The sequence below is a fragment of the Aedes albopictus genome, chromosome 2 (assembly GCF_035046485.1).
Source record: "Aedes albopictus strain Foshan chromosome 2, AalbF5, whole genome shotgun sequence".
NCBI lineage: Eukaryota > Metazoa > Arthropoda > Insecta > Diptera > Culicidae > Aedes > Aedes albopictus.
The window spans coordinates 308,132,823-308,151,041 of NC_085137.1; the positions used below are offsets into that span (position 1 = coordinate 308,132,823).

General features: G+C 42.6%; 1 protein-coding gene across 6 annotated transcripts in view; it reads left to right on the plus strand.

Annotated features, from left to right (window-relative positions):
• The window catches only part of LOC109422466 (uncharacterized), a 355,145-nt gene that overhangs the window by 283,569 nt on the left and 53,357 nt on the right, over window positions 1-18,219 (plus strand). For all 6 annotated transcript variants that reach the window (XM_062852222.1, XM_029879793.2, XM_062852225.1 and 3 more), the window contains exon 5: window positions 16,953-17,052. In XM_062852222.1, coding sequence (XP_062708206.1) covers window positions 16,953-17,052 — 100 coding nt within the window. The remainder of the gene's footprint in view (window positions 1-16,952; window positions 17,053-18,219) is intronic.

The following is an 18,219-nucleotide window of genomic DNA, read 5'->3' on the forward strand; positions in this document are numbered from 1 at the left end:
AAGAAATTCCTGAAGGAATCCTCAGAAGAATTCCTGACAAAATTGGCGGAGATAATCCAGGAGGAATTTTCGGAGGAATTCCTGGAGGAATCCTCGGAGGAATTGCTGGAGGAATCCTAGGAGAAATTTCTGGAGGAATCCTTGGAGGAATTCCTGGAGGATCTTTTGGGGGAATCTCCGGAAGGTTTTCCCCGAGGAATTTCCAAAAAAATCTCCGGAAGAGTTCCTGCAGGAATCTCCAGAGAAATTTCTGAAGGAATCTTTGGAGGAATTATTGGAGAAATCTGAAATCCTGGTGGATTTTCTGGTGGAGCACCTGAAAGAATTTCTAGAGAATTTTCTGTGAAATCTCAAGGAAAAACCTTCGTACGGAATGCCAGAAGATTCATCACAAAGAATCCTTTGTGGATCTTCATCAAATTTCTATTCAATTCCCTGTGAAGCTTTGTCCCAGTATTTCTTCAAGAACTCCATGAACTAACCGTCAGAGACCCAGCAGAATTCCTCCCACCGTAGTGCGAATCCGTAGTCTGGATTTTCCCCAGCAGCCCACCCAAAAGTTATAAATTAAATCATTTTCCCCACACATTTCCTGAGGAAACGAACGAAATTTCTTCAAGTCCAAATCGTAAACAACCTGGTGCCCTTTTCTTTCACATCCTTCTTACAGCATCGTTTCGTTAAAATGCTGTCATTTAAACAAATGTCAAAATTACTTACGGAAAAAGGAGGAATTTTACTTGAGCGCTCTACTTGGGAGCTAGAAACTAAGCTTTTTGGTTTACCCACAAGAACAAATCACTACGCTGTTGTGGCAGAAGATTGCGATTCGAAACATTTCTCCATATACGTTTCCAATTGGCGTTATTGTTTGCTACTTCCACTTTTGGCCTATCTGTCCCTTTAACAAAAAAGCGATAGACAAGGTCTGCAGACGGGTTCTGGCGGATTTGAAAAGGCAGGATTGGATATTGTCCAGCATTTGTTTCAAACATGGCAGCTCGGAGATGTTGGCTCGGGGACGGTTAGCCTGGTTCAGGTAGGACTCGTAGAATGGTAGGGAGTCAATATCACGTATATGACGATTGATTAGCAAGGCTTTACACTTCATCGCAGGTAAAAGCAAGTTAAGCCCACCGTCCTCTATTCGACGTGCTAGCTGTGCCATAGGAACTGTCGCAATTATGCCTCGGAAGAGGTACCGTCGCATGGTGGCTGTCACTTTGGCTATGTGCGCCGTTGTCGGTGCTAAATTTGCGGCAATGTACCAGATTTTGGAGAGCAGGAAGACGTTTAGCAGAATCACCTTTTGATGCAGAGATAACATGCGCATGGAGTGTAACCACACTTGTTGGGAAAACTTGGTGGTGAGCGAATCCCAGTTTAGTGACACCATTTCGCGCACCGAGTTAGAAAAAATCACTCCAAGTATTTTTACCTGGTTTTCCGTACGAAGCCATGGAATAGCCATATCTGGGTTGATGACTCCAACGTCGATCGCCGTCGTTTTTTCCTCATTCAAGCGTGCCCCTGATACTCGCCCAAAATCTCTAAATAGAGCACGCATCTCGTTCAGTTTGTTGACATCGGTGACGATGGCACTGACGTCATCTGCATAGGCAACGATGATATCTGCACCACACACTTGTTCCAACCGTTGTAGGAGAGGGTGAAGATAGAGCACAAAAAGGTGCATCGAGAGTGGATCTCCCTGACGCACCGAACGCTGGATAGGGAACGGTGGGGAGAGATGCCCATTTACTAGTAGACGGGACGACGATCCTGCTGCTATGTTTGCCAATAAGGTCACCATATCTGTATTGAAGCCGAGGTCTGTCAGTGTGTTGAACAGAAAGCGATGATCAACACGATCGAAGGCACTGTCCAAATCAAATGATACCAGTTTACCACTGCGTCTGCTGGCCTTTAACTGCGCTATTCTGTCCTTAAGGGAAAGTGTGGCTTGGAATATGTTGTGCCCCGAATTTAAGCACTTCTGTACATCAGATAAAATATGGTGCGTGCGAAGTATATTTTCCAGCCGCTGTTTCATAACCCGCGACAAGATTTTATAGTCGAAGTTGACGAGACTAATAGTAAACAAGCAGCTGCCTTTTTGCTAAAGTGCCGATAGAGGCGCTTTTCTGATAAATGCGGTAAACGTGATAACAGTGTAAATCATGAGCGATAGTTCCGCTACGGATTCGTAGATGGCGCTAGTGTTCCACGTGTTTTTCACATATACAGCGGCGCCGCCTGCACCTATCCACTCGGAAACATCATGCGCAGCACGGGTGGAAAATGCCAGTCAGAAAAAAAGAAGTAAACAGCTTGAAATTTGTATGGTGGCGTAATAAATTCTCTGTTACTGTAATGAATCCGGAAGAAACGCATAGGTATAACGATTTTGTTTCTAATTTGCAACTTTTTGCCCCAGGGTACAAATCGTTGCGATGCGGAACAAGTGCAAGCCAGCGATTTGTTCATACAAGAAAAAAGATTTTACTTTTAATGTGGTGGCGCCATCTCTGAGAAAAACAAGCTTTGATTTCTTACTATTGGCCTGTATGATCGTGCGGTGTCTCCAGACCCACGCTTCCGTACCAGTACAATCACACCTTCCACAAATGGATCACTAAAATAACTAAAACGGCCGCTATGAAATGAACAGATAGCGCCACCGTAGCCTTGTGTGTTTGACGTAACTCGACTGCTGTCACTGTGTTATCGTCCATATACGGTGGCGCTTTTGTTTTGATGCGGTGAGTAGCGGAAAAGTCGGCTTCAATGATCCATTGAGCTGGGAAGTTGGATCGTATGGCATCATTCATCACGAGATTCATCTCGCGATGGATAACATCGAATATTCGCAAATAAAACTCTTTTGGGAGTCCGTCGGGGCCTGGACTCTTTCTAGAGGAGCTTGTTCGGATGGCGGATAGAATTTCGGTGGTCGTTATTTCATTCATACAGGCTTCGTTGGTGACGTCATGCTCGGGAATTACTCTCTCACATCGAAAAGCAACTCTATCATCTGCTTCTACATTCTCCCGCGCGTAGAGATTGGTAAAATAGTGGACCATATGGTTTTGTATTTCGTCATTATTGTCGATGATCTCACCTCTCTCGTTGCGCAGCTTCTCGATGACGGTTCTTTTTCGCACTCGTTCTCCCAGCTGGAAAGTGGAGAGACGCTCTCCGGCTACAAATGTTTCATTTATCCGAACGAACATTTCGGAGAAGTTTCGTTGGTGACGTAGCATTTCGGCTTTCACCCGGTTGATGGTGGTCAGGATGGCACGGTTGTTGTAGTACTCATCATAGGCCCGCTGAAGTTGCTCGTAGAGCCGCTGCTGTTCCCGATAAAAACTGTCAAATGCAATTTTCGATTTCCACCGATAGAATGATTTTATCTTCGGTTTTGCAAATAGCAGCCACCAATCCATCCAAGACTGGAAGTTGCGGCGTTGACGAACCCAATACTGCCAGCGCAGTTGAAAGTCTTCTATGTTTTCGACAGTGAGGAGTTGCGGGCGCAACGACCAGAAACCCCGACCATGGGCTCTGTCTGGGATGGGAAGACAAATTCTCATTGTGATGGCTTTATGGTCCGAAAAGCAGCACACGTGAACAGCTGTAGTTCTCAGCTGTCCTCGTAGACCAGCGCTCACATACAGCCGATCAAGTCTTGAAGATGCGTTGTGTGTGATGTAGGTGAAACCGGACTCACGTGAGCGAAGCAGGGGCCATACGTCGTGTAAACGTAGTTGTTGAACGGTGGCTTGGAGAGCAGGGCTTGAATTATTTCCCGTTGTGTCGCACTGTCGGATCACACAGTTAAAATCGCCTCCCAAGATGACGTGATCGGTCCGATGTCGTAGATAGTATGCGATGGTGTTGTTGAAGAATCTCTCCCGCTCAGCGCGATGTATAGTTCCCGATGGCGCATATACGTTACACAAAGTGGTATTGTGCACTCGGAGAGCAACTAACCTGCCATCTAGACTCTTCTCTACATGAGAATATTTGATATGCTCTTTCAGAGCAATTGCCGTTCCCCTTCTCATATGGTCCACGTTGCAAATAACGTTGTATCCAGCTAACGAAATTCTTTCGTTTTCTACTTCCTGTAGAAAGATAATGTCTAGGTCCGTAGTGCTAGCGAAAGTACGTAGAGCATTTAGTTTTGTTGTGTTGGTGATTGTGTTGATGTTGATGCTTCCGACGTTGATACTGGTGTACTCCATTATAGATGATTACCGTCCCCGGAGGCTCGATCACGTTCGATGTTGGCTTCGTGTTCGCTGTGGCGCATTTTCTTTGTATATCCGTGTCTGTCAGCTCTCGGTTGATAACCGTGGAAGGCTCTCGGTTGATAACCGTGGAAGTGGAAGAAGTTTTGTCAGATTACTAAGGATTCCATGGTGTGTGTGTGTGTGTGTGTGTGTGTGTGTGTGTGTGTGTGTGTGTGTGTGTGTGTGTGTGTGTGTGTGTGTGTGTGTGTGTGTGTGTGTGTGTGTGTGTGTGTGTGTGTGTGTGTGTGTGTGTGTGTGTGTGTGTGTGTGTGTGTGTGTGTGTGTGTGTGTGTGTGTGTGTGTGTGTGTGTGTGTGTGTGTGTGTGTGTGTGTGTGTGTGTGTGTGTGTGTGTGTGTGTGTGTGTGTGTGTGTGTGTGTGTGTGTGTGTGTGTGTGTGTGTGTGTGTGTGTGTGTGTGTGTGTGTGTGTGTGTGTGTGTGTGTGTGTGTGTGTGTGTGTGTGTGTGTGTGTGTGTGTGTGTGTGTGTGTGTGTGTGTGTGTGTGTGTGTGTGTGTGTGTGTGTGTGTGTGTGTGTGTGTGTGTGTGTGTGTGTGTGTGTGTGTGTGTGTGTGTGTGTGTGTGTGTGTGTGTGTGTGTGTGTGTGTGTGTGTGTGTGTGTGTGTGTGTGTGTGTGTGTGTGTGTGTGTGTGTGTGTGTGTGTGTGTGTGTGTGTGTGTGTGTGTGTGTGTGTGTGTGTGTGTGTGTGTGTGTGTGTGTGTGTGTGTGTGTGTGTGTGTGTGTGTGTGTGTGTGTGTGTGTGTGTGTGTGTGTGTGTGTGTGTGTGTGTGTGTGTGTGTGTGTGTGTGTGTGTGTGTGTGTGTGTGTGTGTGTGTGTGTGTGTGTGTGTGTGTGTGTGTGTGTGTGTGTGTGTGTGTGTGTGTGTGTGTGTGTGTGTGTGTGTGTGTGTGTGTGTGTGTGTGTGTGTGTGTGTGTGTGTGTGTGTGTGTGTGTGTGTGTGTGTGTGTGTGTGTGTGTGTGTGTGTGTGTGTGTGTGGATATAATATTTTGAGCACCGTTTGAAAATGAATATAATCGGATTGATTCCGGAAACGGATTTCAGTTTATCACATGAGTGCATTTTAAACCAAGTCCCCTCAACATAAGCCAACCACCTTGTTAGACACCTACCCAGCAGTCATAATGCCAACGAGTAGCAAATCACACACCGCAGCCATCTCATTAATTTTGCTAGACCACAACGTTTACCACGTACCTACGTACATACCTACATATGCAGATATAATCAATCATCAAATCATCATAGGCGCTGTCCATAAACTACGTAGACCAACTTTGGACCATCTCAGCCCCCATCCCCCTCCGTAGACTTTTGTTCATACAAAATTTTCGAAATTTGTATGGAGCGTAGACTTTGGCCAGACCCCTCCGTCCCCCCCTAAGAGTATACGTAGTTTATGGACAGGCCCATAGAACCGCTGCCGAACTCTATAATCAACAAATCAAACTTGAGTTGAGTACAAGAACAATTCAGAAAAATATGAAATTGAAATATGTCTAGACGAAATGGATTCTGTTTACGAGTGAAACTTCTAAACGCTTTCTGTGTAAATATTGTTTGAATTTGCCGATACGATGCAAACAAACATTGAAATCTGATCATGCGAGTAAATAGAGCGATTTACACAGTGTATTATGTGTATCCTCGCTTTTGGCATTTTCTAAACGTAACTGATCTGGTCTTATTGCTGCTGATCTTTGTTGTGCTGTGATTGCAAAAAGTTAAATCTCGCCTAGTGGCTACGGTTAGGGGCTGTCCATAAACCACGTGGTCATTTTTTGGGACTTCTCAACCCCCCCGCGTGGTCATTAGTCCATACAAAAATTTTTATTCGTCCACACAAAATGGTCATCGGCCGACCCCCCCTCATGACCACGTGGTTTATGGACAGCCCCTTAGGATAGCTCAGATCAATCTTCATCATAAAAGAACAGCAACGATCAATCTTTGCAGACTTAAGGACTGTTCATTAAAGAAAGTGGACACCTGTTTTTCAATAGAAAACATTTATTTTCGAACAAATTCATAAGTTTATTTTTTATAAGTGACAATCAACATATATGTGGCCGAATTCACGTAAGTTTGAACATTTACTTCGCATTTCTGAAGAATGCTTGGACTTTCCTCTTGATACCTACCAATAGATTCTGCACAACTTTCTCCGTAACCTTTCGGTGTGCCGTAGACCAAATTTTCTTTAAGCAATTAACATAGCTTGCTTCTCTCTCATCTTTCTTGAGTTCTCGCTTAATTATATTGTTCAGTATCTTTCGACAGGACGCAGTTCAGGGAATTATATATTACGATTGTTGACTATTTTCGGTGAAAACACACACTAAAACTCGATTATACATAACGTTTCGGCCTACTCAACTTCAGCCATCATCAGATATTTTATGCATGAATCGATCACCACCAGTGTGGTTGCAATAATAGAGTATTGCAACCACACTGGTGGTGATCGATTCATGCATAAAATATCTGATGATGGCTGAAGTTGAGTAGGCCGAAACGTTATGTATAATCGAGTTTTAGTGTGTGTTTTCACCGAAAATAGTCAACAATCGTAATATATAAGATTCGACGGTGACCTAAACTCCACAAAGCAGTTCAGGGAAGTTTGGTGGATTTTGCTATTTTTCGACAAAATCGACTTTTTCCTTCTTGAGCATCTCTAGTGTAGAAGAAGCGTAATAAGCGGATGCCAGATCCGGCCAAAACAATGGAGGATCCGTATGTTTTCGGTAGATGGGTAGAAGTCGTTTTTTGATGCATTCCTTTCTGAAATTTTCACCGTTGATTGTTCCCATTGCGAAATACGATGAACTCTTTAAGCCGGATGTACAATTGGCTTGCCACAACAAAAACTTTTTCCCAATTTTTTCAGTTCTGATGTTCCCTACATTATCCAGCACATCTGTCCCCTGCTCAGCGTTGAAAAATTGCGGTCCCGGAAGTGTACTAGTATGCCAGTTCTCGAAACGACAACATTTTGGAACACCATTTGTGCAGAATTAATCTGCTAGTCGCTAAGCTAATCCAACATATCGCTCGAAATTTCTCACTTTTTTCCGTTATCTTTGAGTGTGTTGCCAAAGTAAACAATGTTTTTACACACTGAGCAAAAGTTCACAATTTTTTGTTTAGTTTTAACTCTATACTATAGGTAAACAGATGTCCACTTTCTTTAATGAACAGTCCTTATGCAAAATGGTACAGCTGGCCTTAGTCCAAGAACCTTACTTTCGTAAGGGGAATTTCTATCTAGGAAACCTTGTGAACCCGGTGTTTGCTACTTTCAGTAAAAAAAAAATAAGTGGCAAACTCGCGTGTCATGCCTCGAGCCTGTGGGCTTGTCAACAACGCAATCGTTGCTACACATTTCTCTGAACTAACCTCCAGAGATGTATGTGCTATCACAATTGATGTCTCTGGGGGAAATCTCAACAGGAAATACTTCTATTGTTCGGTGTATTTACCGCTAATTGTTGGCAGTGATGCTAATACTCACCATATCAACTGGGGCAACTCAGACATTAACTTGAAAGGCTCCAGTTTGATGGAATACTTATGTTGTACAGATCTTGGATTACTTAACATAGGCAACCGCTCAATCCTCATGGTATCTGCTAGAGATGAAGTGTTGGACATAACGCTTTCCTCTAACTAACAGAATTAGTCACGAGTAGACCAATTGGCATGTGTCAGACGAAGAATCTTTATCTGATCATCGCTACATCTTTTTTGAACATCTAAATGTTTCTTCGCAAACATTGCGTTTCAGGAATTCCCGGTCAACAAACTGGGATCTTTTCACTGATTTGGCTGCGGCCAAATTTCATGGATACTCACCTTCCATTGACACTCCAAGTGATTTAGATGATGCCGTTGATACTACAATGGCCCTCATCATGGAAGCGGTCTGTGAAGACCACAAGAGGAATATTACTGTCAAGTTTATTCCGAAAGTGGGTCGAGCGTCGTATGAAGAAGAAAAGAGTTTCGGACCTATCAATTTGACCTCTTTTCTTCTGAAATGTTTAGAACGCATTGTCGATCATCACTTCCGTGATGTTCATCTGGTCAACGTGCCTCCTTCATGTGAACCAACATGTTTACCAATCTGGAAGGTCCACTGTGACTCTTTTACATAAGGTTGTTTACGATATCGATAAAGCATTCGCTCAAAAGCAATCCTGCTTGGGTGTTTTCTTAGATATCGAGAGTGCCTTGGAAAACGTGCCTTTCGATGCCATATTGGAAGCCGCACGTGGTCATGGTATATCTCCAATGATTTCCAATTGAATTCACCAAATGCTAAAAAAACCGACATCTCTTCTCGACATTGCGTCAAGCAGCGATTAAGAAATTGAGTGTTCGTAGATGTCCCCGAGGGGGGAGTCTTATCACCACTTTTGTGGAATCTCGTAGCAGATACGTTATTGAGGCAACTCAATAATAGCGGTTTTCCTACTTATGGTTTTGCCGACGACTACCTAACATTGTTCGTCGGTATGTGCATCAGCACCCTTTTCGACCTGATGCAAAACGCTCTTCAGTTAGTTGAGGGTTGGTGTCGTCGATATGGTCTCTCGGTAAATCCGAGTAAAACATCTATTGTTCTTTTCACGGAAAAGCGAAACCGTAATAGTTAGTGTTCGACCTTTGCGTCTCTTTGATTCTGAAATCAATGTGACTGAACAGGTGAAGTACGTTGGAGTCATTCTTGATTCTTAGCTTTCCTGGACGCCTTATATTGAGTTCAGAATCAAGAAAGCTTGTATGGCCTTCGGACAATACCGGCGAACCTTTGGTACTTGAGGTCTAAAACTCAAGTATATCAAATGGATTTACACGACTGTTGTTCGTCCAATATTGGCTTATGGATGTCTTGTGTGGCAACAAAAGAGCGAAGTGAGAACGGTCCAATCAAAATTAGGCCATCTCCAAAGAATGTGCTTAATGGCGATGTCTGGAGTTCTCTTCAACTCCTACGGCAGCGCTCGAAGTTCTCTTTGACGTTGCCCCACTACACATTCATCTCAAACAAGAAGCACTTTCTTGCACTTACCGTCTATGGGTACTCGATTTATTAGCTAGAAGAAACTCCTGTGAACCGCAGTTCAACACACACTTCGTTGTTTTCACTTCTGGTGAATTGCGACAAAATTGTCCTAGCTCCAAGTTATCTTACAATTGCTTGTAATTTTCCATGTACGACATTTTCCACGAAATTCCCTTCCCGAGAAGAGCGGACATCGGCATATCTGGAGAGAAGTATTTCAGACGGCATCGCATGTTACACTGATGGCTCCCTTCTCAAAGATCGAGCAGGTGCTGATGTTTATTCTCGTGAGCTAAGGCTGCATCAGTCTTACTCACTTGGTAGACACTGCACCGTTTTTCAGGCCGAAATCTTTGCTCTTATGTGCGGAGTGCAATCAGCACTTCAGCAGCACGTAATGGGCAAAGTAATATACTTCTGTTCAGATAGCCAGACTGCTATTGAAGCACTTGCGTCGGCCAACTTCAGGTTGAAGATAGTTATCGCTTGTCGAACTCAAATCGAGGAGCTGAATTTTACAAACGCTGTTCACCTTGTATGGGTACCTGGCCATTCTTCCATCGCTGGAAATGAATTGGCTGATGAGCTAGCTCGCACTAGAGCATCACATTACTTAATTGGCCCTGTACCAGCTACTCCGGTTTCCAAATTTTGATTTAAGCTTCAGATTGACACCTGAGCTGCCAGTTTTCGTTTCAAAAAAAATTTTTTTTTTTTATCTAGTTCATTTATTTGGGGCTCAATCGCGTATAACGCTTTACGGAGCCGAGGATCTTTCTTTGTACTTAATAGTATTATACATTATACAGAGTAATAACTTTTTAATGATATCTGTTAGTAATGGGTGGAAGCCAGGGTACTCGTGGCAGCTCGAGGTAAGAAGGTCACATTTTGAGAGATGGACAGGGTAAGGATTGGGCCAAAGGTTTCACTGCTGCTCATCCGGGGGTGAATCGCATCTTGCTAGCGAATTCGATGCCTTGTGGTGTTGGTACCAACTTGTTGTGGGACTTGGTCTTCCGGATGGCCAGGAGTAGCTTGGTAACACAAAGAGGACAACACAGAGAAAAAAAACTGGAGAAGAAAACACAAGCGAATTAAACTTTTATACCAGCAGAGCGAAGAAAGTCGAAAATACATCCCATATATGTGACATCGCGGGTCCCCAACACATCTCTCACAAGAACAAAGGGTTGTCTACCTCGGGCCTCAAGGGTATCCAATAGTAGCGCTCTGGAGGCGTCATTATCCGGGCATTGCCAAACTACGTGGTCGATGTCATCATAACCGGAACCGCACTTAGTACAAACATTGCTCAACGCGAGGTTAATCCTGTGTAAATGCGCGTCTAGCGAGTAATGGTTGGACATAAGTCTTGACATCACGCGAATGAAATTGCGACTTACATCCAGACCATACCACCACACTCGCAAAGAAACATTAGGAATAATGGAATGTAACCACCGTCCCAGCTGGCCATCTCGCCAATCATTTTGCCAACTTTGAAGAGAACTCTGGCGAACAAAATGGAAAATTTCATCATGTGAAATTCTTCTATCATAGATCTCACCTTCCTGTGCTCCCACCTTTGCGAGAGAGTCCGCCTTCTCATTGCCATAAATTGAGCAATGTGAGGGGACCCATACAAAGGTAATCTTGTATGATCTTTCGACCAGTGCACCCATCTGCTCCCTTATTTTTGTAAGAAAGTAAGACGAATGTTTTACAGGTTTCATCGACCGGAGTGCCTCAATCGAACTAAGGCTATCCGAGAAGATGAAGAAATGGTCTACGGGCATGTTTGAAATGATCCCCAAAGCGAAATTGATTGCTGCCAGCTCAGCAACATAAACCGAACAAGGTTCCTGAAGTTTGCGGAAGGCGGTGAAATTTTCATTGAAAACACCGAAACCAGTGGATCCATTTATGCGAGACCCATCAGTGAAAAATCTCTTACAGGAATTGACATTTTGGTACTTTTCGTTAAAAATGCGAGGAATAGATATACATCGAAGTTGATCTGGTATTCCATGAATAGCTTGTTTCATGGACAGATCGTATTTAACAGAGGTACTGTCATTAGTGAAGTGTACACGGGGAGGATTATAACTTGGTAGGCTTATGTCAGATGACATGTAGAACAGATAAATTCTCATGAATTTTGATTGAGTGTTCAGACTGAGCATTTCTTCGAAGTTTTCAATGACAAGTGTGTTGCTCACTCCACACTTGATAAGTAACCTTAGCGAGAGCTCCCAGAATCGGTTCTGGAGAGGTTTCACCCCTGCCTGGACCTCAAGGCTCGCATTATGCGTTGAGTGCATACAGCCGAGAGCAATACGCAAACAACGGTATTGAATTCGTTCCAACTTTATTAGGTGGCAGTTTGCTGCTGAGTGGAAGCAGAAAGAGCCATACTCAATAACAGAGAGAATAGTCGTTTTGTAAAGTTTTATGAGGTCTTCCGGGAGAGCACCCCACCATGTTCCGGTAATTGTGCGTAGAAAATTGATCCTTTGTTGACATTTTTGCACCAAATACTTGATTTGGGTACCCCAAGTGCCTTTTGAATCAAACCAGACCCCAAGGTATTTCGAAGTCAAAGACTGGTCGATTTCTATTCCCAAAAGATTGAGTTTCAGTTGGGCTGGGTTCCGCTTTCTAGAAAACACAACCAATTGAGTTTTTTGCGGAGCAAACTCGATCCCTAAATCTCTTGCCCAGATTGACAGATTATTTAGAGAATTTTGCAATGGTCTTTGCAACATTTCTGCATGTGGGCCTTTTAGAGAAACCACAGCATCATCTGCAAGTTGTCTTAGCGTGCATTGTCCTTCCAAGCAACTATCAATGTCTTTCACGTAAAAATTATAAAGCAAGGGACTTAAACATGAGCCTTGGGGTAGGCCCATGTAACTAATTCTGGAAGTTGCCAGTTGTCCGAGATTGAAACTCATATGTTTTTCTGACAACAAATTATACAAGAAATTATTTAAAATTCCTGGAAGTCCACTATTGTGCAGTTTTTCTGACAATATTCCTATGGAAACTGAATCAAAGGCGCCCTTAATATCCAAGAAAACTGAAGCCAGTTGCTCCTTTTCCGCAAAGGCTAGTTGAATATCTGTTGAAAGCAACGCTAGACAATCGTTTGTTCCTTTGCCCTTGCGAAACCCGAACTGTGTATTTGAAAGCAAGTTATTCGATTCGACCCAATGATCGAGTCGTGATAGGATCATTTTTTCCAACAATTTCATTAAACATGATAGCATAGCAATTGGGCGGTATGAATTATGATCAGACGCTGGTTTACCAGGCTTTTGAATAGCTATTACTTTGACCTGTCTCCATTCATGCGGAACGATGTTGTTCTCCATGAATGAGTTGAACAGGTCCAGTAATCGTCTTTTCGCGATATCTGGGAGATTCTTTAGAAGATTGAACTTGATCCTATCGCGTCCCGGAGCGGAATTGTTTGATGAAAGAAGAGCCATAGAAAGTTCCAGCATAGTGAAGGGTCTGTCCAGAGAACCGTCTCTTGGGGATGTTTCCCAAGAAATCGGTTGTGCTGGGACTGAGTCTGGACAGACCTTTTTCGCGAAGCTGAATATCCAACGGTTGGAGTATTCGTCACTCTCATTAGAAGAAGAGCGGTTTCGCATGTTGCGAGCCACTCTCCAAAGCGTTGTCATTGAAGTTTCTCTTGAGAGACCCTCAATGAAGTGTCGGCAATAACTACGCTTCTTCGCTTTCAGCAGGTTTCTCAGTTGTCTTTCGAGCTTTGCGTACTCTTGATAAAGATCTGAGGTACCGTGCCTACGAAAAGTTTTGAAAGCATCAGATTTTTTAAGATACAACTGGGTGCAATCATCATCCCAGCCCAGTGTGGCTAGTCTTCTTTTGAAGGTTGCACTTGGAACACGTCGTTTTTGTGATTCTAATGCACTCTTATATATCAGTTCAGACAGGAATCGATACTCATCCAAAGGTGGGAGGGGATTGAATGATTCGATGCCAAAAGATACCGCTTCTCCATACTTTTGCCAATCGATATTCCTTGTGAGGTCAAAAGGAACCTGAATTGGATGGTCTGACCTTTCACTATTATGCTTTATGGTGGTTATAATGGGTAAGTGATCACTACCATGAGGATCCTCGATTACCTTCCACAAGCAATCGAATGATAGTGAACTTGACCCCAGTGATAGGTCGAGACGACTTTCTTTGCCGTCAGATGCAATACGTGTCACTTCACCTGTATTTAAAATGTTCAAATTGAAATCGTCGCACAAATCATAGAAAATGGCCGCTCTATTATCGTCATATGGTTCGCCCCACCCTGTACCATGTGCGTTCATATCACCCAGAATTAAAACTGGATGTGATAGTGCAGAAACCGCATTCCAAAGATGACGGCGGTTAATTGAAATTCTTGGAGGAATGTAAACGGAAGCTACGCAAAGTTCTTTACCCTTTACGTTTATTTGGCAAGCGACGATTTCTACGCCAGGATGAGTCGCGATTGGAATTCTATAAAATGAGTAAGTCTTTTTGATCCCCAAAAGAACTCCCCCATAATGGTCATCTCTATCCTGGCGTATAATGTTAAAATCGTGGAAGTTGAGTTCATCTTCAGAAGAAAGCCATGTTTCACAAAGGGCAAATATATCACAATCAGAGTTGTGAATCAAAAACTTAAACAGGTCTAATTTAGGTTTTAGACTATGACAGTTCCACTGTAGCACAGTGATCATATCTTGTACCTCACTTGATGAATTATCCATCGAAAGATATGATCGCAGCAAGGAGGGGCCATGATTGTGTCAGATTCCGAAGATATTCTTCTACTGTAGGTATAAACATATCAATAATGCCTCTAAATGTTTCTGGAAGGCTGAAGGCATCATATAAGCGATCCACGAGAACCCTAAAAGTAAACAGTCCTCGCTTGGGTCTAGGAGGCTTGTTTGAACTGCGAGGAACTTTGGTAGCTTTTTTCTTGCTACCTTGTCGATTATTTCTCTTTGAAGTGTATTTAACAGGCGGAGACGGGGGTGACAGGTTCTTGCTACAACATGGATCTGAAGCTGAAGGAACCTGATTCTTCGGAGTTTTTAAGTTTACCCCGTCTCCTTTAACATTAGGCAAACTTTTGAGGGAAGACTTTAAAAAGACCTTTCGGCGCAATCCCGGGGAAGATGATGACTTCCTTTTTCCAGGTGCGTGTACCTCCGAAAGAGATCTACCCTCATCAGTTTCGCCATCGTCCTGATCATCGGAAGACAACTCCTGATAGGGATTATCAACTGGGACAGCTGATTCAGACACGGAATCTGGTGTTTTAAAAGATTTCACCATCTCCGCATATGTCTGTTTGGAGCGCTTTATGATAGAGCGACTCTCATTTCGAATGCGTCTTTTGTAAGCCGGGCAAACTTGCAAGTCGTGTGGATCTCCGCCACAGTAGCTACATTTTTCCGCTTCCTGTGTGCAAGAGTCCTCCAAATGAGCTTGGTTGCATTTGCCACAACGGGGCTTGTTGTCGCAAAAGCTATCACTGTGACCAAACTGCTTGCATTTGGTACAATTAAAAACCTTCGGCCTAAAAAGATGCACTGGGTAAAAACCACCATCAATTACAACAAATTCCGGGAGGACGGAACCTGGAAAAGTCACTCGAAAAAACGATGAAGGCGAGTACACCTTTTTATTTCCTTCCATGGAAACCTTAGATAAGCGTTTACAGTCTAGGATAGCCACATCAGGAATTGACCTATTTTTGAATCGACCAAAGCCGGTCTTGATGTCCTCACATGTCAGCATTTCGTCGAGGATCTTCCCCTCCACCTCCACTTCTCGTGCTGGCACATAGACCGCGTATTCAACAGTAAACGCTTCGTGTTGAGCAATTTCATTTGCTGCTTTGTAGCTAGGTGCGGTAACACGCAGCTTGGATGCTTTCACTTGGTGAATAACGGTCCCAGGATACTTACGCGTCAGCTCTCGAGAAATCGAAAGCATATTCAATGGTTTGCATTTGCGCCGGAAATAGACAACCCAAGGTCCAGGCGAAGATGGCTGATAAAACCGCGTACGAGCAATGATATCATTGGGAGGCGTTTCGCCTCCAACCGAATCGTCCATGTGGAAAATAACTCAAAAGTGCAAAAGAGGAAGAGAAAAACCTTAAAGTATTTACAGTGCACTTTCTTCCTTAGGACGACAACTGTTTGGTTTGTAAACCAAACAATGTTAATAATATATAGAAAAAAAAATAAAGCAAAAAAAAAAACTTGTACTAATAATAACGAATTCAATTCTTATGTTTATTTTAGCGCACCCTGTAGGATGCAAAAAAAACGATATTGAAAAAAAAAAGAAAAAATAGCTAATAAAAAAAAACAAAAAAAAATGTTCTGTTATTTACAGTTTGTACACCCTTACCCGTATACAGTAGTTTGGGAACCACTGTTATGGATGTCAAAAAAAGCACGTGGTCGAATGTGGACTGGGGATACAATAGACAAAAGCGATCAAAACAAATTGGGCGGACAAAAGAGTGTATCGAAAGAGTGATACTTATCTGACCGAAGCAGGTAGATATTTATCACAGGCAGGTCGATGGTAAAGCTGTCCGTCGCGTCTGGAGGGGCTGATGATGGCGATAAAGATGACTTTCTTGGATGCGATGCTTCTTCTTTGATGTACGATGATGCAAGCACCTCGCTTCCCGGGTTGCGCTGGATACCACCTTGCGACACTACACTTCGCACAAGCAGGAAAACGTACGATATAAAAAACCTTCCGCACTTGCGGGGGAAAAAACTCCACTTATACGAGGTCTATCGCGTGGTGAGATACGGAGCACACGTCCGACTCGTCCAAATGCACAACTGGGAATGTTTCAAAAAATTGTCAGCCTTGAAAGGCTTCAATAATATATATAAAGGAATACTCAAAAAAAAAAAAAAGAAGATTCAAAAACCAGAATTTATAAAATCGCGAATAAAAAAATGCCATCCACAACGAAACATGTTTAAGGACAAACGTCTTGTAATACCAATTCAACATTGAATCAGAATCTCAAATTCACCAATCTCAGGAAACGATCTTCATACAATAGTGTAGATTTTATTTTGGTCCTGTCTCACTAGTGATAAGCTTAAAATGAGAATATCCAATGTGTTGGTTTAGTTGCATGTGAGATTTGTGCCTTTCAAATCGCGGGTAGGTGCAAAAGTTGAATATTTTGGCGGTTATTGTGGGCTGCTCGTTAGAAGCCGAGTCGATTTTACATGACGAAAAATGATAATTAGATTTAATATTTGGGCGTTAGAGGGTTAAGATTGAGCTATCCGTAGCTTCTCTTGATTCTTTTCAAGACATTTCCTTACCATTAATGATAACCTATGAAATTGATAGATTCCCCAGCGTTTAACTCAGGCAAAAAAAAATATTATCACTAACCTCAAGACTGCTCCGCAGTACAATTCGCGCTACAACCACAAACAATTTTGGAATCGAATCCAAACCCCAAACCCAATACCACTAACATTATGTTTCCTATTCACAGATTCCTCCTGGCGAAGGATTTAATGGAAATTGAGCAACTTTGCACAATTTATTTCCGTGAATATGAAAAGCGATTCTTCCAGCGAAACGAACCGAAACTGGTAAGTCATCCTTGGCCGCTAACCGAATCTTTTCAATTTTCCCAGTTTTCCCAGTTTCTATCGACAGGACGGCGGGAAGAGGGACTGCAGTGCACACACATCCCATTGATGTACTGCTGTCTCCCCGGGTACAGGGCTGCGCTGATGGACGGAGAAAAGTTGCATCTCTTTTGGGAAGTTTCCTTATCACACTGACTGGCATACTGCACTGGCAGTGAAGTGTGCATCATGGAACCAGCAGCCAGAGCGTCGGAAAAAAGCAGATCGTCAGTTAAATCAGGATGGTGCCGGTGACGATGACGATATGGCGAGGCTATACTCATTGAATAGAGGAGAAAAAATGCAGCCTTGCCAAAGTGGAAAACTTGTGCAATTTATGTCGTTGCTTTTCAGACGAATTGTGGTGTTATAAATACGGCGATTCATTCATTTCATTGAACGAGATGAATCGACACCACCCATAGATGGGGGTGCGGTGGGGGTTGTACTTGTTTGGTTGATAAATGGTGATTCTTGAAAAAAGAATTCCCTTGGTAAACTGCGCTTTTCCATGTATATTAGCGTTTGAAGTGTCCTAGACGTGAGATGTTTCGTTTTCCAGAGTACCGGGAAATTAACTAAAGGATGTTAGCATGTTTACTGAAAAGGGTGTATAAAAAATATGTATAGAGGCTTACTTGTAACATTTTTATGTAAGAACTGGAAGTTGAACAGAAAAGGGGGCGTTCAAAATGCTTTAAAACCCTTCTCCTAAGGAGTTCTTCGGGAAATAACTGTAAATATTCACAACAGCCTTAAGAACAATCTATTCGAAATAAACATAACTTTAGTTTTTGGAAATACCATATAAACCTTTGAAAAAAAATTTAACTTGGTATTTCATCTCATAGAATACACATGTTTTTAAAAATTGGAATTTGGGGTTTTATTTTCTTCTTATTTTTGCGCAAATATGTTCTTTACTAGAATGCTCATGATATAGGAAAATTATTTTTTGCATTAAAACTTTTCTGCTCATTTTTGCGCAATATTTTAAAATAAACAAAAAGGCATTTTTTAAGGAACCCTTTTTATACATTTCCAAAGAACGGTTAGGCAAATTTGAAAAAAAAACAAAAAGTTGAAAATTCGCATTTTTTTTATTAATTAAACTTATTGAAGAAGTAG